This window comes from Lygodium microphyllum, chromosome 14 (assembly GCF_053477565.2).
Source record: "Lygodium microphyllum isolate KBCC chromosome 14, Lygodium_microphyllum_v1.1.10, whole genome shotgun sequence".
Lineage (NCBI taxonomy): Eukaryota > Viridiplantae > Streptophyta > Polypodiopsida > Schizaeales > Lygodiaceae > Lygodium > Lygodium microphyllum.
The window spans coordinates 36,434,792-36,452,781 of NC_141148.1; the positions used below are offsets into that span (position 1 = coordinate 36,434,792).

General features: G+C 38.4%; 1 protein-coding gene across 3 annotated transcripts; it reads right to left on the reverse strand.

The window, feature by feature from the left end:
* Positions 1–4,973: 4,973 nt before the first annotated feature.
* Positions 4,974–11,800, reverse strand: LOC148025498 (uncharacterized). 3 transcript variants are annotated; one of them, XM_087692663.1, is made up of 5 exons: positions 11,386–11,800; positions 9,288–9,461; positions 6,467–8,706; positions 5,973–6,367; positions 4,974–5,891 (listed from the first exon to the last, which is right to left on the reverse strand). In XM_087692663.1, exons 3-5 carry the CDS (start codon positions 8,682–8,684, stop codon positions 5,451–5,453), a joined length of 3,054 nt encoding a protein of 1,017 aa, XP_087548789.1. In that variant the 5' UTR covers positions 8,685–8,706; positions 9,288–9,461; positions 11,386–11,800; the 3' UTR covers positions 4,974–5,450. The 3 variants fall into 3 exon arrangements, with proteins under 3 accessions (XP_087548789.1, XP_087548790.1, XP_087548791.1); XM_087692664.1 differs by having other exon boundaries at positions 9,288–9,508; XM_087692665.1 differs by lacking the exon at positions 9,288–9,461.
* Positions 11,801–17,990: the final 6,190 nt, after the last annotated feature.

Below are 17,990 nucleotides of genomic sequence, written 5' to 3' on the forward strand. Positions count from 1 at the left end.
ATTAGCATTCCCTTTGTGATGTAAGGATTTGGCATTTTCAATGTGTTAGCAAGGGTTTCCAAGGTTTCAAGAAACCCCACTATCTCTAAACCCATGTGGCATGAACCAAGGTTAGTAGGGGAAGTAAGGTTCCACTTACCCCACTAATCTTGGCCATAACCCAACTCTAATACAATCCCCACATTAAGGTAGAGGAGCTAGTAAACTTATACTAAACTTCACATCAATCCTTTGATACATCAATGCAACTGCTTGCCAAACATTTTTTACGAATGCTTACACATTGCTATATGCTTGATGGAAATTTACTAAAATTAAAAGAATGAACTTGTTATGCCAAAATCAAAACCATTTTTTGAATTTCCTTCATAGAAGAGGGGATCATTGAAGTTTTTGAATTCTCCTCATAAAAAAGGGTACCATTGAAGAGTCGCAAAGGGGAGTCATTTTAAAATCTTTAAAGGGACCAATGCAATATAGATTTGAACCCTCATCCCAAGGCCTTCATCTTCAACCATTCCTCATCCCAAGGCCTTCACATTCATCCATGTCACTTATACCGAAAAGTCATTAGCTCATGTGTATCACTCTAGTGATCCCAATTTGTTATACTATCAAGATCAGCTAAGTACCCAAAGAGTGTCAAATTCTTCCTCTTCTTTCCATCTTGTTAGAGAAGTTAAGAACATGAAAGTGGCAGATTGAGTGCGGGAGAGAGTGAAGGACTAGTTGCAGAAGCTCCATTCTCCATCCTCTACTTTTTTCCCTATTTCTTCTCTACTCTCCTCTTGGTGAGAGTAGGGGTAGTAGGATGAAGCCACATCAAATCTGGAGCTTATTGATAAATTGCTTGACAAAGTGAACTGCAACAAGTGCAAAGGACTACAATAATGCTCACTACATTTGTTCTTAAAACAGTTAGCTTATTTCGTGTCATGAGATTGAGAGGAGAGAATTAGTCAATTTATTGCAAGAATACAAGATGGTTAGGTGAGAGAAAACTTCTGTGTGTGTGTGTGTGTGTGTGTGTGTGTGTGTGTGTGTGTGTGTGTGTGTGTGTGTGTGTGTGTGTGTGTGTGTGTGTGTGTGTGTGTGTGTGTGTGTGTGTGTGTGTGTGTGTGTGTGTGTGTGTGTGTGTGTGTGTGTGTGTGTGTGTGTGTGTGTGTGTGTGTGTGTGTGTGTGTGTGTGTGTGTGTGTGTGTGTGTGTGTGTGTGTGTGTGTGTGTGTGCGTGCGCATGCTAGTCCATGTCCCATCATTGAGAGTTTGTAGAGGCTACCATTTTGGTTCCATTGCTAGGATACCGAGGAAATCTACAATCTTGAACTTTCTCAAGCTCATACCAACTAGCCAAATAAAGGATCTTACTAAGAGGCCATGCGGCACAATTGAATAGAGGACCTCTTAAAAAAACATGTATGACTACAATAGGCCAATCAAGAGGATAAATCAATGAGGAATCGATTTGGGGAATCGCAATACGTTAGAATAGATTATGGTGGATCGAAATTGTTGAGAAAAAAAATAAATGTTGTGTGAGCAATGTCGTGCACTGTAGATTCATTGGTAGCTCGCATGAGGATTAGTCACTTGCCCATGATTATCCCCACAATTGTTGACTGGGAAATTCCTACAACTCAAATTAGTTGTAACCTTTGCATTTGAAGGATAGGTTCTCAAGGCACTCAAATTGATCAAAACAATACCATTGAGCAAGCCAACATGTGTAAAAATCATAAAATTTCATTGCCATCAAAGGATATTGTGGGACTTTTTTGTTGTCCCTACTTGACCATTGCCTTGTTGTCTAGAACAACAATTAGGTAGCCTCTCAGTAGCTCACATTCTTAACTTTCCATTCTACATTCTTCTCAAAGTTCTCTCATGAGACCTATTATAATATTTGTTTTGAGTTATCGGCATACTTCAACTTGCAATGCTAGTTTATTTTTCTCATGCAAGGCTCTCAATCCATAAACATTAAACATAACAATTTAATTAGGCTTGTTCATGTAACAATTGGCAATGCTTGTTTATTTTGGCATGCAAGATTCTCAATCCATAAACATTAAACATAACAATGTGATTAGGCTTGTTCATCTAACAATTTTCTAATGTTTCTCATGGATTGGAACCAAAGATATACTTTTTCCCACCTAAAAACATGTATGGGATCATTGATAAAGTCTAACCTTTTCTTGGCATTGAGTTCTATGTGTGCAAGGAAAACATGTCCAAATCAAACTATACCTTATCGATTGTGTGAGACATTAGTGTGTGTGTGTTGTATCTACAAGTTGTCATTATGAGGCCTTTGACAATAAAAGTACCCAACTAATCAAGTCCATACTACATTTTTATCAACCAGTAACCCCCAATTGAGTGAGACCAAGCCATTCCTAGCTTTGAGAAGGCAAGTTCATTAGTTTGAATGGAGTTTGAATGGTGTTTACATTCAATATAACTTGGTATCTTCTTTGTTATCTTACATAGTTAACTTACAACCCAAGTATCAACATGACTTATCATCTCAAGGTACAATTGTTCAATTAAAGCCAAGTAACCATGATATCAATTAAGTCATTCACAACCTAAAAATAGAGTCCTAATCATTCACTACAAATCAATCTCCTACTACTTAAGCTAGTGGATATGCTCATACTACAAAGAAGATTCCATTTTTCTTAGGTTACACTGTTTGAAATTTGTGCTTTGTAGAACACAAGAATAGGGTGCATAAACCTTTTGAACCTGGTAAACGTTGTTTGCATAATAGGTGACACGTGCAACTTTCATTTAGACCATCTTTAACGATATACTATGTTGACTATATCCTTTGTAATATCTAACTTGAGAATCTACCTAATATTAAATGTATATTGTCTTCTCATTAGGGGGCCTTATGACATTAAGAACTGCTCCTACGGATAAATAAAAATTTGAGGAAATCTCCAATAATAGCATTTATCTAACCTAAACATGTTTTTGAAGAGTATTCATCTAGTCTTAGGTATTGCTCCTCTTGATTTCATTGCTCCAAAAGTATTTTCCCTTTTTGAAACATTCCCACAACCAACTCAAAAGGGAAAACACATAGCTCTGCATTCTAAATTTTTCTTGACATTACAATTCGAGAAGATAAAATAAGATTGAAAAACTATTTGAATGGGAGATAAAAGTATTCTTCACATCTTATATGTGTCCAAGTGGTTGAGAAGCCACCAATCCATTTAGAGGATACCATTTAGATAGCATTTTCAACCACTCCCATGTCATTATATAAGGAACCAATATTCATTAACCATACATGGCCATCTTTTTTTTATAACACATCCAAATGCATTTACCTACAATCCTTATGGATACATGTATTTTCATCAAATTTGCATTGCTCTTTTATGCCTAAAAGCATAAAGCATTTTAATAAGATGGCATAAATATGTAACTTTTTCTATGGAACAAGTTGTACTAAATGCTAAACAACTAGGGCTCTAGATGTTAAACATGTACCCTACTTAAGTCAATTGACTTGAGCATATGCGGCAAGCTTGGTCAATTGCCGAGATCACACTAGTGCATCATTGTTGATGTGGAGTCTATAGCCAACCTTCCTCCTCGGATAGGGTGGTAAATCCCTAATTAATTATAGCAGCAAACAATAAATGTAAATTTGAAAATTAATTTTCCTCCTCGGATAGGGTGGTAAATCCCTAATTAATTATAGCATCAAACAATAAATGTAAATTTGAAAATTAATTTTCCTCCTCGGATAGGGTGGTAAATCCCTGATTACAACTTAATTACAGCAACAAACAATAAATGTAAATCTAACAACATTTATTGTTTGCTGCTGTAATTAAGTTGTAATCAAGGATTCACCACCCTATCCGTGATTTTAATTCTCAAATTCAATAGTTTCCTGCTGTAATTAAGTTGTAATCAATGATTTACCACCCTATCCAAGGAGGAAGGTTGGTTTCACAATCACTAAGTTCAAGGAGAGAGAACAAAACAATCCACTACCAAAGTGGAGGAAAAGCATTTGATATCGACCTCCTCCAATCATTTTTTGCCACATTAGATTTACCACATTAGGGAAAGTATTTGATGTTGACGACTCAAACTATTTCCAACCACATTAGGTTTACTATATGAAGTCTACATAGTACCCTCATATTTAGAGGGACTACATCGAATAGATGGAGTGCCAAGAAAGGCACTTATCCATGGGCCCAAAATGCCACGAAAGTTAAAGTCGCAATTCTACACCTTCGTTTTCTTTACTCGTCTCACCCAAGTGTATTGACCTAGCCATGCCCCAACTCTTAGTATGACTATACAAATATCACAAAGAGAAGCCCTATTGTCAAATATAAGGGCTTCACACACAAAAGAAAAATTACACTTTTTGCACTCAATGCCACAAAAACCTACATTCTCCTAACAGTCGAAGCCCTAGTTTTGCAATCTTCTACTCTATGAGACACTTGTTGGAGAGGAAGTGGTGTAATGAATTTCCTAACAAAGGACTAACTCAACCCTATGCCATTAGGGGAGTTTCATACCAAAAAATGGGCCTTGTAAGGATTACCATGTCACAATATTCCCTAAAACAAGAGGGCACTATAAAATTTTTGCAAACAAGCTGCAAATTTATTGAAGATTGAGGATTTTACTCATCAAGATCTTTCTGGTGAGATTCTTGGTTTTAATGTTCACTCCTATATTGGAAGAGGAGAGAGTGCTACATAATCGTTTCCTTAGTTCTCTTACCGCAAATAAAGGAGTTACACCTTGCAACAAGTACTTTAGAATTCCCCTACCTTACAGAATTTTGACACATTCCACTCAAGAATTATCCCTAAGCACACTCTACAATGACAACTTTCAGCACCAAAGAAAATCCTTGCCAATGTCTCAAGTGTAGGCAGCTCTAACTAACCATACTAGAAATATGCGCGAGGTAAACCTTACTAGCAAAATAACAAGCTGTGTTTTTAACAATAATTACCGAAAAGAATGATGATCAAATAACTTCACTCCTAAGCTCAGGTCCATTTGAGGATCTTCTCATGACCACATAACTAGCATTGTACAATGGGCAACATGAATTTCTCGGTGTTTGGAAAGACTCAGGAAACAGTTAAACAATAAGCCACTCCATTGAGCATTGACTTTTACCAGCCAGCAACTGATATGAAGATCTTTACATACTTACAGAGACTCTGAGCTTGCTGAATGCTCTAACCAGCATCTAGTCTGTCTAGTGCGCACAAACCTTTCACTTTTCAACTGCAAAGTCTTCCTCCCAATACAACATCCTGCCACATGAGGATAGAATCTGAATGCACCGCAGCAGCATCCAGGCATATTACATGCTCAGGTCCATTCCCTAGATGGCAATAATTGACAGTCAAGGTTGGCCCATTTGAAAGAAACCAGTTTGTTGCTTTACACCCTCTCGAAAGTAAGCGCAAGCTCAGAACCATAATTCAAAACATCGGTCCCCTGCACCTTCAGATGAGCATGGCAAAGACTGTTATGCAGTCGCAGCACATCATCACATTTAACCATATTCGGATCAGGTGATACTATGACATGGCCAGCAGTTTTGTTCCTTTCGATTCGTACAGCGTTGTCCTTGTTACATTTATCCACTGGCGAACAGTTTCGTTCCCCACAGAGTCTGTCAGCCACAAACTCCTTTGGGCTCTCTAAATCTGGAGCCACCTCTGCAGTATTCACATCCGGGATACCTGAGACCCTGCCATGTAAAATCCCGACAGCAATTGCAAAAGCCTGAAGGGGTGATAAAGGCGCTCGAAAATCAAGAGCAATGAGTCCATTTTCTTGAGGTGCAAGGCTGATGAATGCATCATTCTGATCTGAATCCTGTTACAAAAACACTATGTCAGATTTCAGGCCCAACAAAAAAGGCATTCTTAATGTGAAACCTTGTAGCAGAAAAACTACCTGCTTGTAAAGCATTAAGGGCATTCCCTGCCTTTCTATCTGTCTAAGCTTTGCAAATTCACATCCGTTGTCATCAGTTCTTCCATTGCTTAGAACCAACAAACCACATCCAAGGTCCCAACCCTTGCAATCACACTTGCCCCCATCTTTCCATCGAGTGATAAGGGGAGAAGGACCCTTAGAATCACTAAGAGGTCTCCCATGATTTCCAGAAGGTAAAATAACAGTGATGTTGGCTTGACGGTTTGACCTTGAAAATCTAGAATGTGCACCATTGCAGGATCCATGTCGATCAGATTGCACACATTCTTGTGTCCCTTCCTCCCAAATCTTGGCCAAAGTTAGTCCTACACAACCTCCCTGACTTTCTGATTTACCTTTCTTTGACATGGAACCTGTTAAAAGAGCAAGAATGGGTTATCAGGTGTATCAAGGTGTGCTACAAAAATATTTGCAACTAGCACAAGGTGGTATAGATATACAGAAACTAGTACCATCTGGCATTCCTTTGTCCTGTAATTCAATTGGCACATTTATTATCATCGCAGCAAGTTCAGTAAAATTCTGACCCTGCTTCAAGGTCATTTCAGATGTGTTTTTTGCATTTGCGTCATTGCAACTGGAGCTAGATGACTGATTATTTTTCTTTGCTGTCTTGCTATGGCTGCCAGATATCCCAGACTGAAAACCCCACTTTCGGTACTTGCTTTTGTGTTTCTGTTCCATGTCAGGTGCAACGAAGCTACTTGGCAGTAAACTCTGTGTGACATACCAGGCAGATATTGCACCAGTGGATGACAAGTGTGAACTTCCACTGGATGTAGATGTAAAAGATCGAAAAGTTGACTTGGTATTGATATTGTAGGTGGCTTTGCTGCAATCTTCCACAGATGAGGAACTGGCTGCAGATGAAAGATTTGCATGTGGAACAACTGAGGGTTCTTGTGGCCTAGCACTGTAAAGGATGAACTCAGACTGTACAGCCAGATTCTTCTCTTTGTCAAACCCTGGATCACAATGCAAAGCACTTGAAACTTTCATCTTTCCGACTACTCTTGAGGCGAGCTTCTCCTTCCTCTTCCAGTGTTTCCAGCCCATTTTACCTTTCTTTTTACCTTCCCCTCTCAAGGAGTAAAATGTGTATCTCCATGCACCCTCTGCTTCTCCCAAGAGCATGTCCTCCATCCAAATCTTGGCTGTCACAACTTCTTCATAGTCATCAAGAAGAAATGTGTAATTTGGAAGGCCCTCCCTAAGGGTGCAGTGGAGAAGCCCATGCATAACTCCATAAGGAACTGGTTCGACAATGGAAAGATTTCTGGGCTCTAGTTTAAACCCTGCAGAGTGCCTTTTAAAAGGACTATTGCTAGCTGGTGAAGATGACTGCAGAGGTGAAACTGGTGAGACAGGATCTCTCTCTCTCAAGAAATCATGGGACTTGCACTCAGCAAGAACAGCTCCTGTGAGCTCCAAACGGGATGCTAACGTAGAACCCTTTTTGCATTTGATTGGCCGTGGACTTATTCCAGGGCTTATTGGCTGTGGACATTTTCCAGGGCTTATTGCTTCTACCAAGTCTGTCATTGACATGGAAGAACATCGAGGAGACTCCCGTCCACTGACAATGGTAGCCCAAGCTGCCAGTGGCAATTTCCCTGAATCCTTTCTAACATCAATTTGTCTGTTTCCTATACACACTCTTCTAAGTGGACTCAAGTCTCCACTTACCTCAGTTGTAACAGTGCCATACTTCTCATTTTCATCATATAGCATGTGGATGTTTCCCTGGTTGGAATTTAAGGAGCTCTGAGAGGATGTGACAAGTTGCTCGTGTTGAGACCCTGAAGCAACTTGACAGATCTTTCTATTGTCTGCCGGCAAATACCAACCTGAGCCTCCTTTTAGAGAACCAATATTAACACCTCTAAAATGGCCATTATTATTATTTATGACAGAAGAAAAGTCCTCTGCTGCAGCATTAGAATGAGCACCACACTTAAAAGAACCTCTGAAATGATGCATGGGAGTACAACCAAATTCGTTCCTTGTATATGGCCCATTTCCATCACACCCTGTGTGTGAGGCATGTGAATGATGCTTCCAATGGAAGTCCTCTTCTTCTGAACATTCCCCTTCCACATGGGAAATATCTCTGGTCCCTGTAGCAAAGCTGCGACGTGAGGAACTCCCTTCGGAAATCGATTGCAAAGCCAGACTATCATCTGCATCTAGTTTCACATCTCCCTTTGAAGACTCGTGTTTTTCTCTTGACTTGAAATGGCCTCCACTCACACAAAACCTCAACGGCATATATGAGCAAGTTTCTCCTTTAAAACTTTTCAATGAAGATTCACAATCCTCTGAAGAAGAGTTGTGAAGCTCAACACTCTCATTTCTTGGTGAACTTAACCCAAAAACTGTACAACTAGGCAATTGTTCTGCATCCTTGACTCCTGTATTTGCAACATTTACAACCCCATGTGCATTCTTCTTCCCCCTGGACAGATTCATACGCGACTCCCAAGGCCTCCATTCAGGACTGCTTATGTCACCACATTCCACCATAACCCCATCAAAGAAACTGAACTCCAGGTAAACATCTCTGGCTGAATCATCAACTGTATGAACAGGGGGCAACTCAAGCATCTTGTAGGAGCTTGATTTCTTCAAGAGCTTTTTCCTGGAGCATTCTCCTAAATGTTGAGGATGCATGCTTTAAGACCATGATATTCTCCTGTCATAACAATAAATAATCAGATGAAAATCATCTTTATAACTGTAACACCTCCAGAAAGTTGAGGAGAAAAAGGATACAAATTGATTATAGTCTCTTCAAGAGTGACAAGTTTAACTAATTATGGGTAACTAGCCTTTCAAAACAGTGAAACTCGTGTCTCTTGAACATCAAAACTGTGCTGAGAAGCCTAATCTCTTACCACTGCTTCACATTGTGTCACAAATATGTAGAGTGAAGGCGAAACCCTCACAATAAGCAAATAATAATGTTTATTACAATCTAAACACAGTGGAAATACTAAGTTGTCATTTAGCTGGTACAGCTTCAAACCATCATTCCAAAATAGTCCAAGTAAGCCACTTAAAGTGACTTACCTATCTATGGCTGTGATTCCTTGCAGTCCAAAAAACCAAGTCCACCCTAATAAAAACTTTAGTATATATTTCAACCATTTGAAAGAAGTAAAAAAGTAGCAACAGGAACCATGGAAACCAGTCTGTACAAAAGATTCTTCATAAGTCTCTAGCAAATACACAGCCCAAAATCTGAACTGATAGAGCAAAAGTGGTGCATCTTACTTGGTTGTTTTAGACAGATGCCTCTAAAAATGGAGTTTCTGTTAGAAAGAAAATCTCATTCTCCAAAGCAGCTCTTATCTGGTTCTAAGGGGCCTGCATTGCATCTTAAATACCATCCTTGTATAGGTTCTGAGAATGTCTGTGAAACCACAAATCGCCAAAATGTCTAGCATTCTGGGTGGGTAAAATGTACTCTCTATCAGAATGCTGAGAAACAAATACTACCAATTTCACAAGATCCCATTAGTTCATTAGCCAAATCAAGTAGGATAAAAATGATTGTTGAAACTTCAAACATGAAGATAAATAACATTTTTCAGCTATGAACAGGTCAGACTTAATTTTTTCAAGAGAAGCATTCCATGTCAAATGCCACTAAAAGATTCAATATTGTCATTGCTGCATCCTTTTATAAAATCAACTACTTTTTTAAAATCTCATCATTTTACAGGTCTCACATGTGCACTTTGAGTGGCAGTCAACTTCCAAGTATTAAAAAAAGGTGCCTCGTTTGTGAATGGTTTTGGAAATAGCTCCTTAATGGCAGACTTACAAAAGCTTTGGGCTATTACCTCCCCACCAAACTGGGCAAGGATGAAATCACCTCATTCTAACCCATACTTACCCAAGTCACTATGAAGTTTGAGCCTTCTATGAGGTGTGTCTAGCTCAAAATTGCTAAGTTCCACCCCCTACTCAGTCGGACACACATTTGGAAAAGTTAAGATCCCCAATATTTAATGGCCTGTTGCCAAAATTTGTTTCACAAATTCTTTTTATGGCTACTGTTTTTGTGGAAGAATTCACTTTATTGGGTGCTGCCATGTGCATAAAGCCTAGGCTGAACATCTAACTGAGCATAAGACACTTTTCAATGTCAAGTTTTATACATGGTGTGGCACTGATGGAGCTTGTGTTTTGTATCCACCATGACATTGAGTTCAGATAGCAAGTGCACAAGTTTAGCAGGAGGAAAGGCCACATGCACAGAGTCCAGGGTGTGACAACAGCATCTAGCACCACATAATCATCTACAATCTCTATTCAACCAGTCACCCATTGTCCACTGCGAGATTTTGTATCGCTTAAGTGATAGTAAGTTTCAACAGCCCTTTCCATATATACACATTCTAAGAGGCACTGAGGACAGGGGTTTTATATGCGACTCAAATATAGTTGACTATGATAGGAATCCTATGGTTTCTTGTGAAGCTGTGCATGGTTAAGTGCAAACTGAACTCATTTTACCTTTACCTGATTCCCTTCTTACTTCAGGCATTCACAAAAAAATCTCCGTTGGACTTGAAACCTTCTTGAAATTTGAGCTATCTACCTAGATATTAAAAGCACACTTGCAATAAGGTAAATTATACATAAATAAGGGGGAAACACTGGAACCATATGCTGAATTGACTAATACACAAACTCAGCCAACTGACAGGTAACAACACGGCATGGGTGCAGGAACTTTCGTTATTTGGTTAAGAAACAAACCACAAGAACCGATTCATGCAGGTTTTCAGTTAAAAGTGGCACTTCGATATTTGGTTAAGAAACAAATCACAATAATTGATTTCATACAGGTTTTCAGTTTCAAGTGGCACATGGTACTAGGTCGGGATGTAAGTAGAAATACGAGTGGCCTTTATACCATCATAAATACCCTGAGATTTTGCTATGCAACAGAGCCCATATATCGCACCAATTGCACATACTAGCATCTGAAATGTGACAGGGACAGGCCAACCTAAACCAAATCTAGGACAGGAGCAACAGGAACACTTAATGCTTTACAATGGCTCTATACAGCGCAAGCTCAGATGTTTTAGGCATGCCGCACCCTCGGTTTTTCCCTCTTCATCCCTCTTATTTGTCCAAATCCGCAATGCAGGTGAAAACTAGTCCATTTCTTCAACACATTGTTATCAGGTTCATTTATTGAACGATGTCTTCATTTCCCAAGGAATCTTTCAGACTAGAGTACGCACACAAAGACTACCAATTAGGATTGCAGAAGTAGCCAACAGCACTCTATATGCATTTGTTGAATAAAGAAATACAGTAATTCAATGGAGGGGCTGGAGCAAGGAGGGAGCACCTCTGACTGGCATGAAACCATGGCTGTAAAATGGATGGAGGGCCATATTTGTACTATGTGTATATCTTCTGCATCAGTTTAGACGACATCAATCCACATTGGCTCTGCTGCTGTTGCTGCTGCTTCTTCTTCTTCTTCTTCTTCTTCTTCTTCTCGGAATGAAACCCACGACTTCAAACACAAAGGTGCAGCTTCGAGCATTTCAATGTTGGCTCGTGTTTCGAATTTTGGGTTTGCATGATGATGGTTGTTAGTGAGCTCTCTCAATGACACGCCGATGAAGCCCACGACACGCGAGAAAAGGGGCGCGGGGGAGGGGAAGAATGAAGGGGGGAGAATGAGCGTGTGAGTATGTATGTGTTTCCACAATATAGACAGAGTGTGTGTGTGTGTGTGTGTGTGTATGGAATTCCTCAATATGTTACACAATACAATAAGAGCCGAGCCACACCTAAGTCTATGTACTTAGTGTGGTAGGGCTCTGATGGCAAGACTGAGCAGCCACACTCAAGGTTTGACAGTGCAAAAAACCCAGTTTTAAAATGTCTTTTTTGAAGAAATCAGCCCCCAACCCACTAAAAAAAGCATTTCAAAAGAGGAGAGAGAGAGAGCGAGAGAGAGAGACAGACAGACAGACAGATTGTTGCATGTTGCCATGTGTGAAAACTTCTTGAAGTAGAGCTAGACCCTCTATTTTTGGTGATGCTTGCTTTACTTGTTGGGGTCCCTTTTTTTAAGGAAAACAAGTCAAGTTTTTTTGCCACTCTCCCTATAACTTTACTCCAACAACCTATACATGTCAAATGGACCTAAGCATGACCCATCCCTAAAATGTGTGTGTCAGCAAAATCTGAAGGACACTGAAGACAATTTTAGGGTGATGTGCTCTCCAAAGTCCATATACATAAGAAAATTTGGACATTCTCACAATAATCCCCACCTTGTGAATTACAAATACCTCAAGCTGGTAGCCCCCTACTCCCAGCCACACCTGGCTAAGTAGGAGATCTCAAGCAGAAGCTCACAAGGTTGATCATGATAGTGAAAAACACAGAAAAAGAACCCCTTTACCCAATGGTTAAATGTCAACAACTTCATATGATAGCGTCTTATAAGGACCCCACGACCCTATATGGTGCAAACTTGCCATTTTAGAGATATACATATACCATATAGGGTCTTAGGAGGACACTCACTACCCTATATTGGGTGCACTTGCCATTTTAGAGAGATGTTCTCACCATATATGTTATTGGGAAAGCACCCATGATGCAATACATTGCACATTTGCATTTTAGAGAGAGATAGGGTCCATAGGAATAAGATGTCTTAGAGTAATGGAACCAATGAAGTGATAAAGTGGCAAACCATTGTACATCGTATCCGTCCCTTAAAAAAGGTGTAGTTTCTCTCTCCTTACTCTCCTTAAAGATTCTAGGATTTAGAAAGAGACTAATTGCATGTAAACAATGCTTTTAGGTATCATAATGTACCATTGAAAGCCCTCAATCAATGGTGAAACTCCCTCCTCATTATTCTTTCTCATCTTGATGCACCCTATCAATAGCAATCCACAATCATTTCTCCCTTGTTGACCTTTAGCTCCACAATGGCTACCATCTCCCCTCCAATGGCTACCCCCCCCCCCCCCTAGGTTACACAATTGGTGTCTCATCACCTCTCTCTCTCTCTCTCTCTCTCTCTCTCTCTCTCTCTCTCTCTCTCTCTCTCTCTCTCTCTCTCTCTCTCTCTCTCTCTCTCTCTCTCTCTCTCTCTCTCTCTCTCTCTCTCTCTCTCTCTCTCTCTCTCTCTCTCTCTCTCTCTCTCTCTCCTCCTCCTCCTCCTCTAGGCTCTAAGTGTGTATCCTCACATTGATATTTTATAATGTGAATCTCTCATCCAACTCCTTGTAAGTTGGGTAACTTTATAGTTTGTATATTAAACTCACAAGAGATGATGATCTTACTCTTCACTTTACCCACATTTCTATCTAAACTTCCAAACAACTTCTTCCTCTCCATAAGTCTCCCACAATAGACAATTTGTACATGTTTTCTATTCACTCAAGTGCTCCTATGACACCTTGCAATGCTATTCTAGTGCAAACAATTCATAGCATCATATAGAGATTAGTTAGTTAGCTTTTAAGGATGCATTTGTATCACTATAGTGCATGGCATGTTCACTTTGTCCTTAACAATATTCATGGATGGTACATCATAGCTACCCCAATGCATTCACACACATTTTCAACACTTAAAAAGTGAAATTTGGCCTATTGATTACACAATATTTAAAATATTATTTTTACACTCAAAACAAGGGAGAAAATATCAACATTGTAACTTTATATCACCAAAAGTAAAATGTTGTAAAGAGGATTTTCAAATTTCAATATCATACAAAAGGAGGGTCAGAGAGAATAAATTCAAAGGATTCCTTTCTTCACAAGGTTTGATTTGTTTGAGGATAGGATTATGGTAGAAGAAAACATTAAAATTTCAAGGCTAGGTCTTCTAGACATACTAGGTGGAATCCCAAATTTACACTATCTCATTGGAAGCTTGGAAAACTGCAGTGCACGTTCTAGAAAGGTGCATGTACAAACTCTTAAGTTCTTGCATGTTTGTGGAGGTTCCAATGTCATGTCCATGGGTACACCTTACTTGGCAACATATCATTGTTGTATTTGATTGTTTCAAGGAAACACCTAGTCACAACTTTTTGAAATAAAAATATGTGGGCAACTCAAAAGTTTAATACTTTGAAGGTGTCTTTGTAGTGAGTGTTGTGCAACGTGCTAATGCTTGATAACTACCAACATTTCACAACACAGACTTTTAGTGTGATAATTATTCTAGATTATGTTTGTGCAAGTAAGTTGATTGAAGCTCCCGTATCAATGTATGATTTGCGTGTGTGTGTGTGTGTGTGTGTGTGTGTGTGTGTGTGTGTGTGTGTGTGTGTGTGTGTGTGTGTGTGTGTGTGTGTGTGTGTGTGTGTGTGTGTGTGTGTGTGTGTGTGTGTGTGTGTGTGTGTGTGTGTGTGTGTGTGTGTGTGTGTGTGTGTGTGTGTGTGTGTGTGTGTGTGTGTGTGTGTGTGTGTGTGTGTGTGTGTGTGTGTGTGTGTGTGTGTGTGTGTGTGTGTGTGTGTGTGTGTGTGTGTGTGTGTGTGTGTGTGTGTGTGTGTGTGTGTGTGTGTGTGTGTGTATTAATATTGAAAAATATTTATAAATACACATAGATACACAGATGCGAGCATGAACATATAGTTATAGATATGCATATAAGTAATGACAAATACATAACACATGTAGCTCTTGGCATATCATTGCCTTCTTTTCTATGTTCGATTCATTATTTTCTTCAAAAATTTTGTTTTAAAAAAAGCTTTAGTTGCATTATTTATTCGATCGCCCGTCTATGTTCCTTCGTGCTTGATTTTTATGTATGCATTCCTTCTAACTACTTAGTAGATTCATGATCATTCTATGTAGATTTTTCTTTTTTCATCTATATAGAATGCTCACAATACTTCTACTCAGTTTGGTATTTCATGGTGCTTTCCTTCTACTATTGGGCTACTTCATTTATATAGTACCTTGCTAGGTTAGCATATTGATAACACCTACATAAGGTGCATTTCCTACCTCTTTGTACTATATTAATCATCCACGTGCTTTGAATTTAAATTTCCATTATCACCTATCCAAAATACTAACTTTGTTGTTGCTCTTACTTTTGAATTTTATGGTCTATTTTCCATATAAACTTCACTACTACATTTCCTGTTACTATTACACTACTTCATTTATGTAGTACATCGCCAGGTTAGCATAGTCATACATGCTTGCATGGGGTGCACTTCCTTCCTCTTCATACTCTATCAATCTATTGTACTATTACTACCAAGCTATTTGGTCTTTTCTTTGTTATTATTGATTTTTTTCTTATTTTCCCTCTAGACTATGGATGAATCATTACATGGCTATTATTCTATATATTTTATGTGCATTCAATGCCTTGTTGTTGTAATTAATCTTCATCTTGTTATAGTACATGTCCTTTACAACATTCAACCATAGACTTATAAATTGGATATTACCTTCATTTTTGCATGACTTAATCCATGTTAATACCCCCTTATATGTGACAAAGGATTGGTGTGCTTGTCATTAGTTGTACTATCTTTGTGTTGTGTGCACGCATGTGCATGTGTGTGAATTGAGCAAGGTGGCAGGATGGACCCCCCTAACTCTTGCATTTTTGTCTTAATGGATTTCATTTATCAATTTCTATGATGTTAAATATTTTGTACCTGCTAGTAATGATGTTTATTTTTTCCTAGACCACTACAACATAAGTTCAACATACTTTTTTCTAAGCATATAAGTGATATAATAACATTGAAGCCTAGTCTTTTAATTCAATAATACCTCTACTTGCCATTTGATTGACTCTAATTATAGTTGGCATTAGATGTTGACATGTTAGACATACTTTAGAATGTGAAATGAAATTTGATGATGATAAACTACTAATATTTTGGAGTACATGTGAGCTTTGCCAATTGTTTGCTATACTATTGATATTGGGCAATTAGGTCTATAGTTTTCATGTAAAGAACAATGACCTTTTTACATATTAACAAAACCTCTAAACAAAAACAATCTCAAATAGTAGAACGTACAATGAATGAAGCAAGCTTCTAATAGTAGGGCATTCATATGTGTGGGTGTGATACATAATTTTTTATAGATAGCTTCCATATTATTTCACCTACATGCACAGACTCTAGAAAGAGTGCATTGATACATGTGGGTGCCATACATAATTTTTTATGGATAAGTTGCATAAGACTTGACCTAAATGCATAGACATTCCTTTCTTTTGATGGGATGGGATGGGAGAGTAAACATGTAAAATGCTGAAAATGGTCATTTAGTGTTGCTTTAGTCACAAAGTGTTAAAATGAATTCAAAACTTGGAAGTTGACCTTGCTTGTTTCTTGAACCTTTTATATTGCTTTGGATGATCAAAAAAAGCCTTAGACGATGAACCATAGACTATAGGATATGATATCGATAGACAACTCATAGAGCATATCAAAATAATCAAACTCCAAAGGAAGCAACTTGATTGTTAGTCCATGATGGAGTGGTCAAACTCTTAGAATAGGGATGGCTAGAATTTCTTGGTGTCTTAGACAATGGAAATTAGGATTCAATTTACCCAAGTTAGCCACCCTATTTAAACATGAAATATATTATTGTTTGTTGGTATGAGAGATAGTTTGTAAAATAAATGGGTAATTGTGGGTCAGAAGAAATAATAGGGATAGAACACAAATTTTCATTATACAATTTCCTTTCTTATTACTAGCTTATACATCATGTGAAGGTAAATTTTTTTAGGTATGCTTTTGTCAATCATGTAAGTTTTTTTGGGTTAGGAATAAGTTGACTGAGCTTTTAAAACTTTTTGCCCAAATTTTACTTGCATCAAGTAAGATTTTTTTCCTTACACATGATCAAGAATGCAATGAAGAAATCTACCAAGCTCTAAAGTTTGTAGATATTTTGCTTATAGATATGGTGGAAAATAATAATTTTGAAATTTTCAAGCATTAACTTGGCTACCAACTGTTTCATATAGGGATTCTTCTTGAAATTCTAGTAATTTTGAATATAAATATGACCTAGATTTGATATGGTACAATAAAGTTACAATAATTTTATGCTTTTCCTTTTTGCCCTCCCAAAGCTATCCTCTAGTCATAGTTTTTTACACATGTTGATATAATGCATCACATGTCTATTGGGGGTTAGATCTTGATATCCATGATCCATTGGTCATGAGGTCATTGGGCTCAGTGTGTTGGGGGTAAAGGCATTTGTGCCTACACACATGTGTATTCACTACATTGACACTACCCGAACACATGTACACTGCAGGTGGTGGGCACCCATCATTGTCACTTCATTCTTAATTCTTTTAGTGTGACTAATAGAATAAGGGATGCTGGTTGCACATTGTGATCGTTAGAGTTTCCACATCTTGTGTCTCTCTATCTTGCTTTCTTGTAAGCGTCTTCCAGGCTTGTGTTAGCTCCTTCTTGGCATTGAGAAAACTTGAATGAGTACTAGTAAGTGCTCCAAAGTGGCTAGCAACAATAGTATACGCATCAACCTAGTCAACGTAGATTGCACCTATTTTCTAGACTGAATCTTTGCCATTGACAATAGCTTAGTTGCTTGCTCCCTGGCTCCTATGGCACTTGGATGATCATTAAGCATTGCCCCAGTACTCCCAACTTTGGTTTAGCACACATTGGAGGTCTCAAGCATCAGCCACATTGACTATGAGAAAAGAAAAGACATATTCTTGTACATGTGGACAACCATTGAACCACTTTGAGAGCTTCATTTATGTTCATTTACTCATGCTATGATGCTAGGATCATTAGAGGATGTTTACCCAATGTCTTGAAATGTTTTTTTACTTGCTCTTGAGCTTTGTTGTTTGGGTTGTATAAGGCTAGCCATTGTTGGTTATTGCAGACATGTCTATTGTATACACTACATGGCAGCATGTATTAAGTTCCAT

Coding starts and splice junctions, on each gene's coding strand:
- LOC148025498 (XM_087692665.1), bottom strand. CDS start 8,684: ATGCATCCTCAACATTTAGGAGAATGCTCCAGGAAAAAGCTCTTGAAG. Junction 6,368..6,466: donor GGACAAAGGAATGCCAGATG/GTACTAGTTTCT, acceptor CTCTTTTAACAG/GTTCCATGTCAAAGAAAGGT. Junction 5,892..5,972: donor CCTTAATGCTTTACAAGCAG/GTAGTTTTTCTG, acceptor TTTTTGTAACAG/GATTCAGATCAGAATGATGC.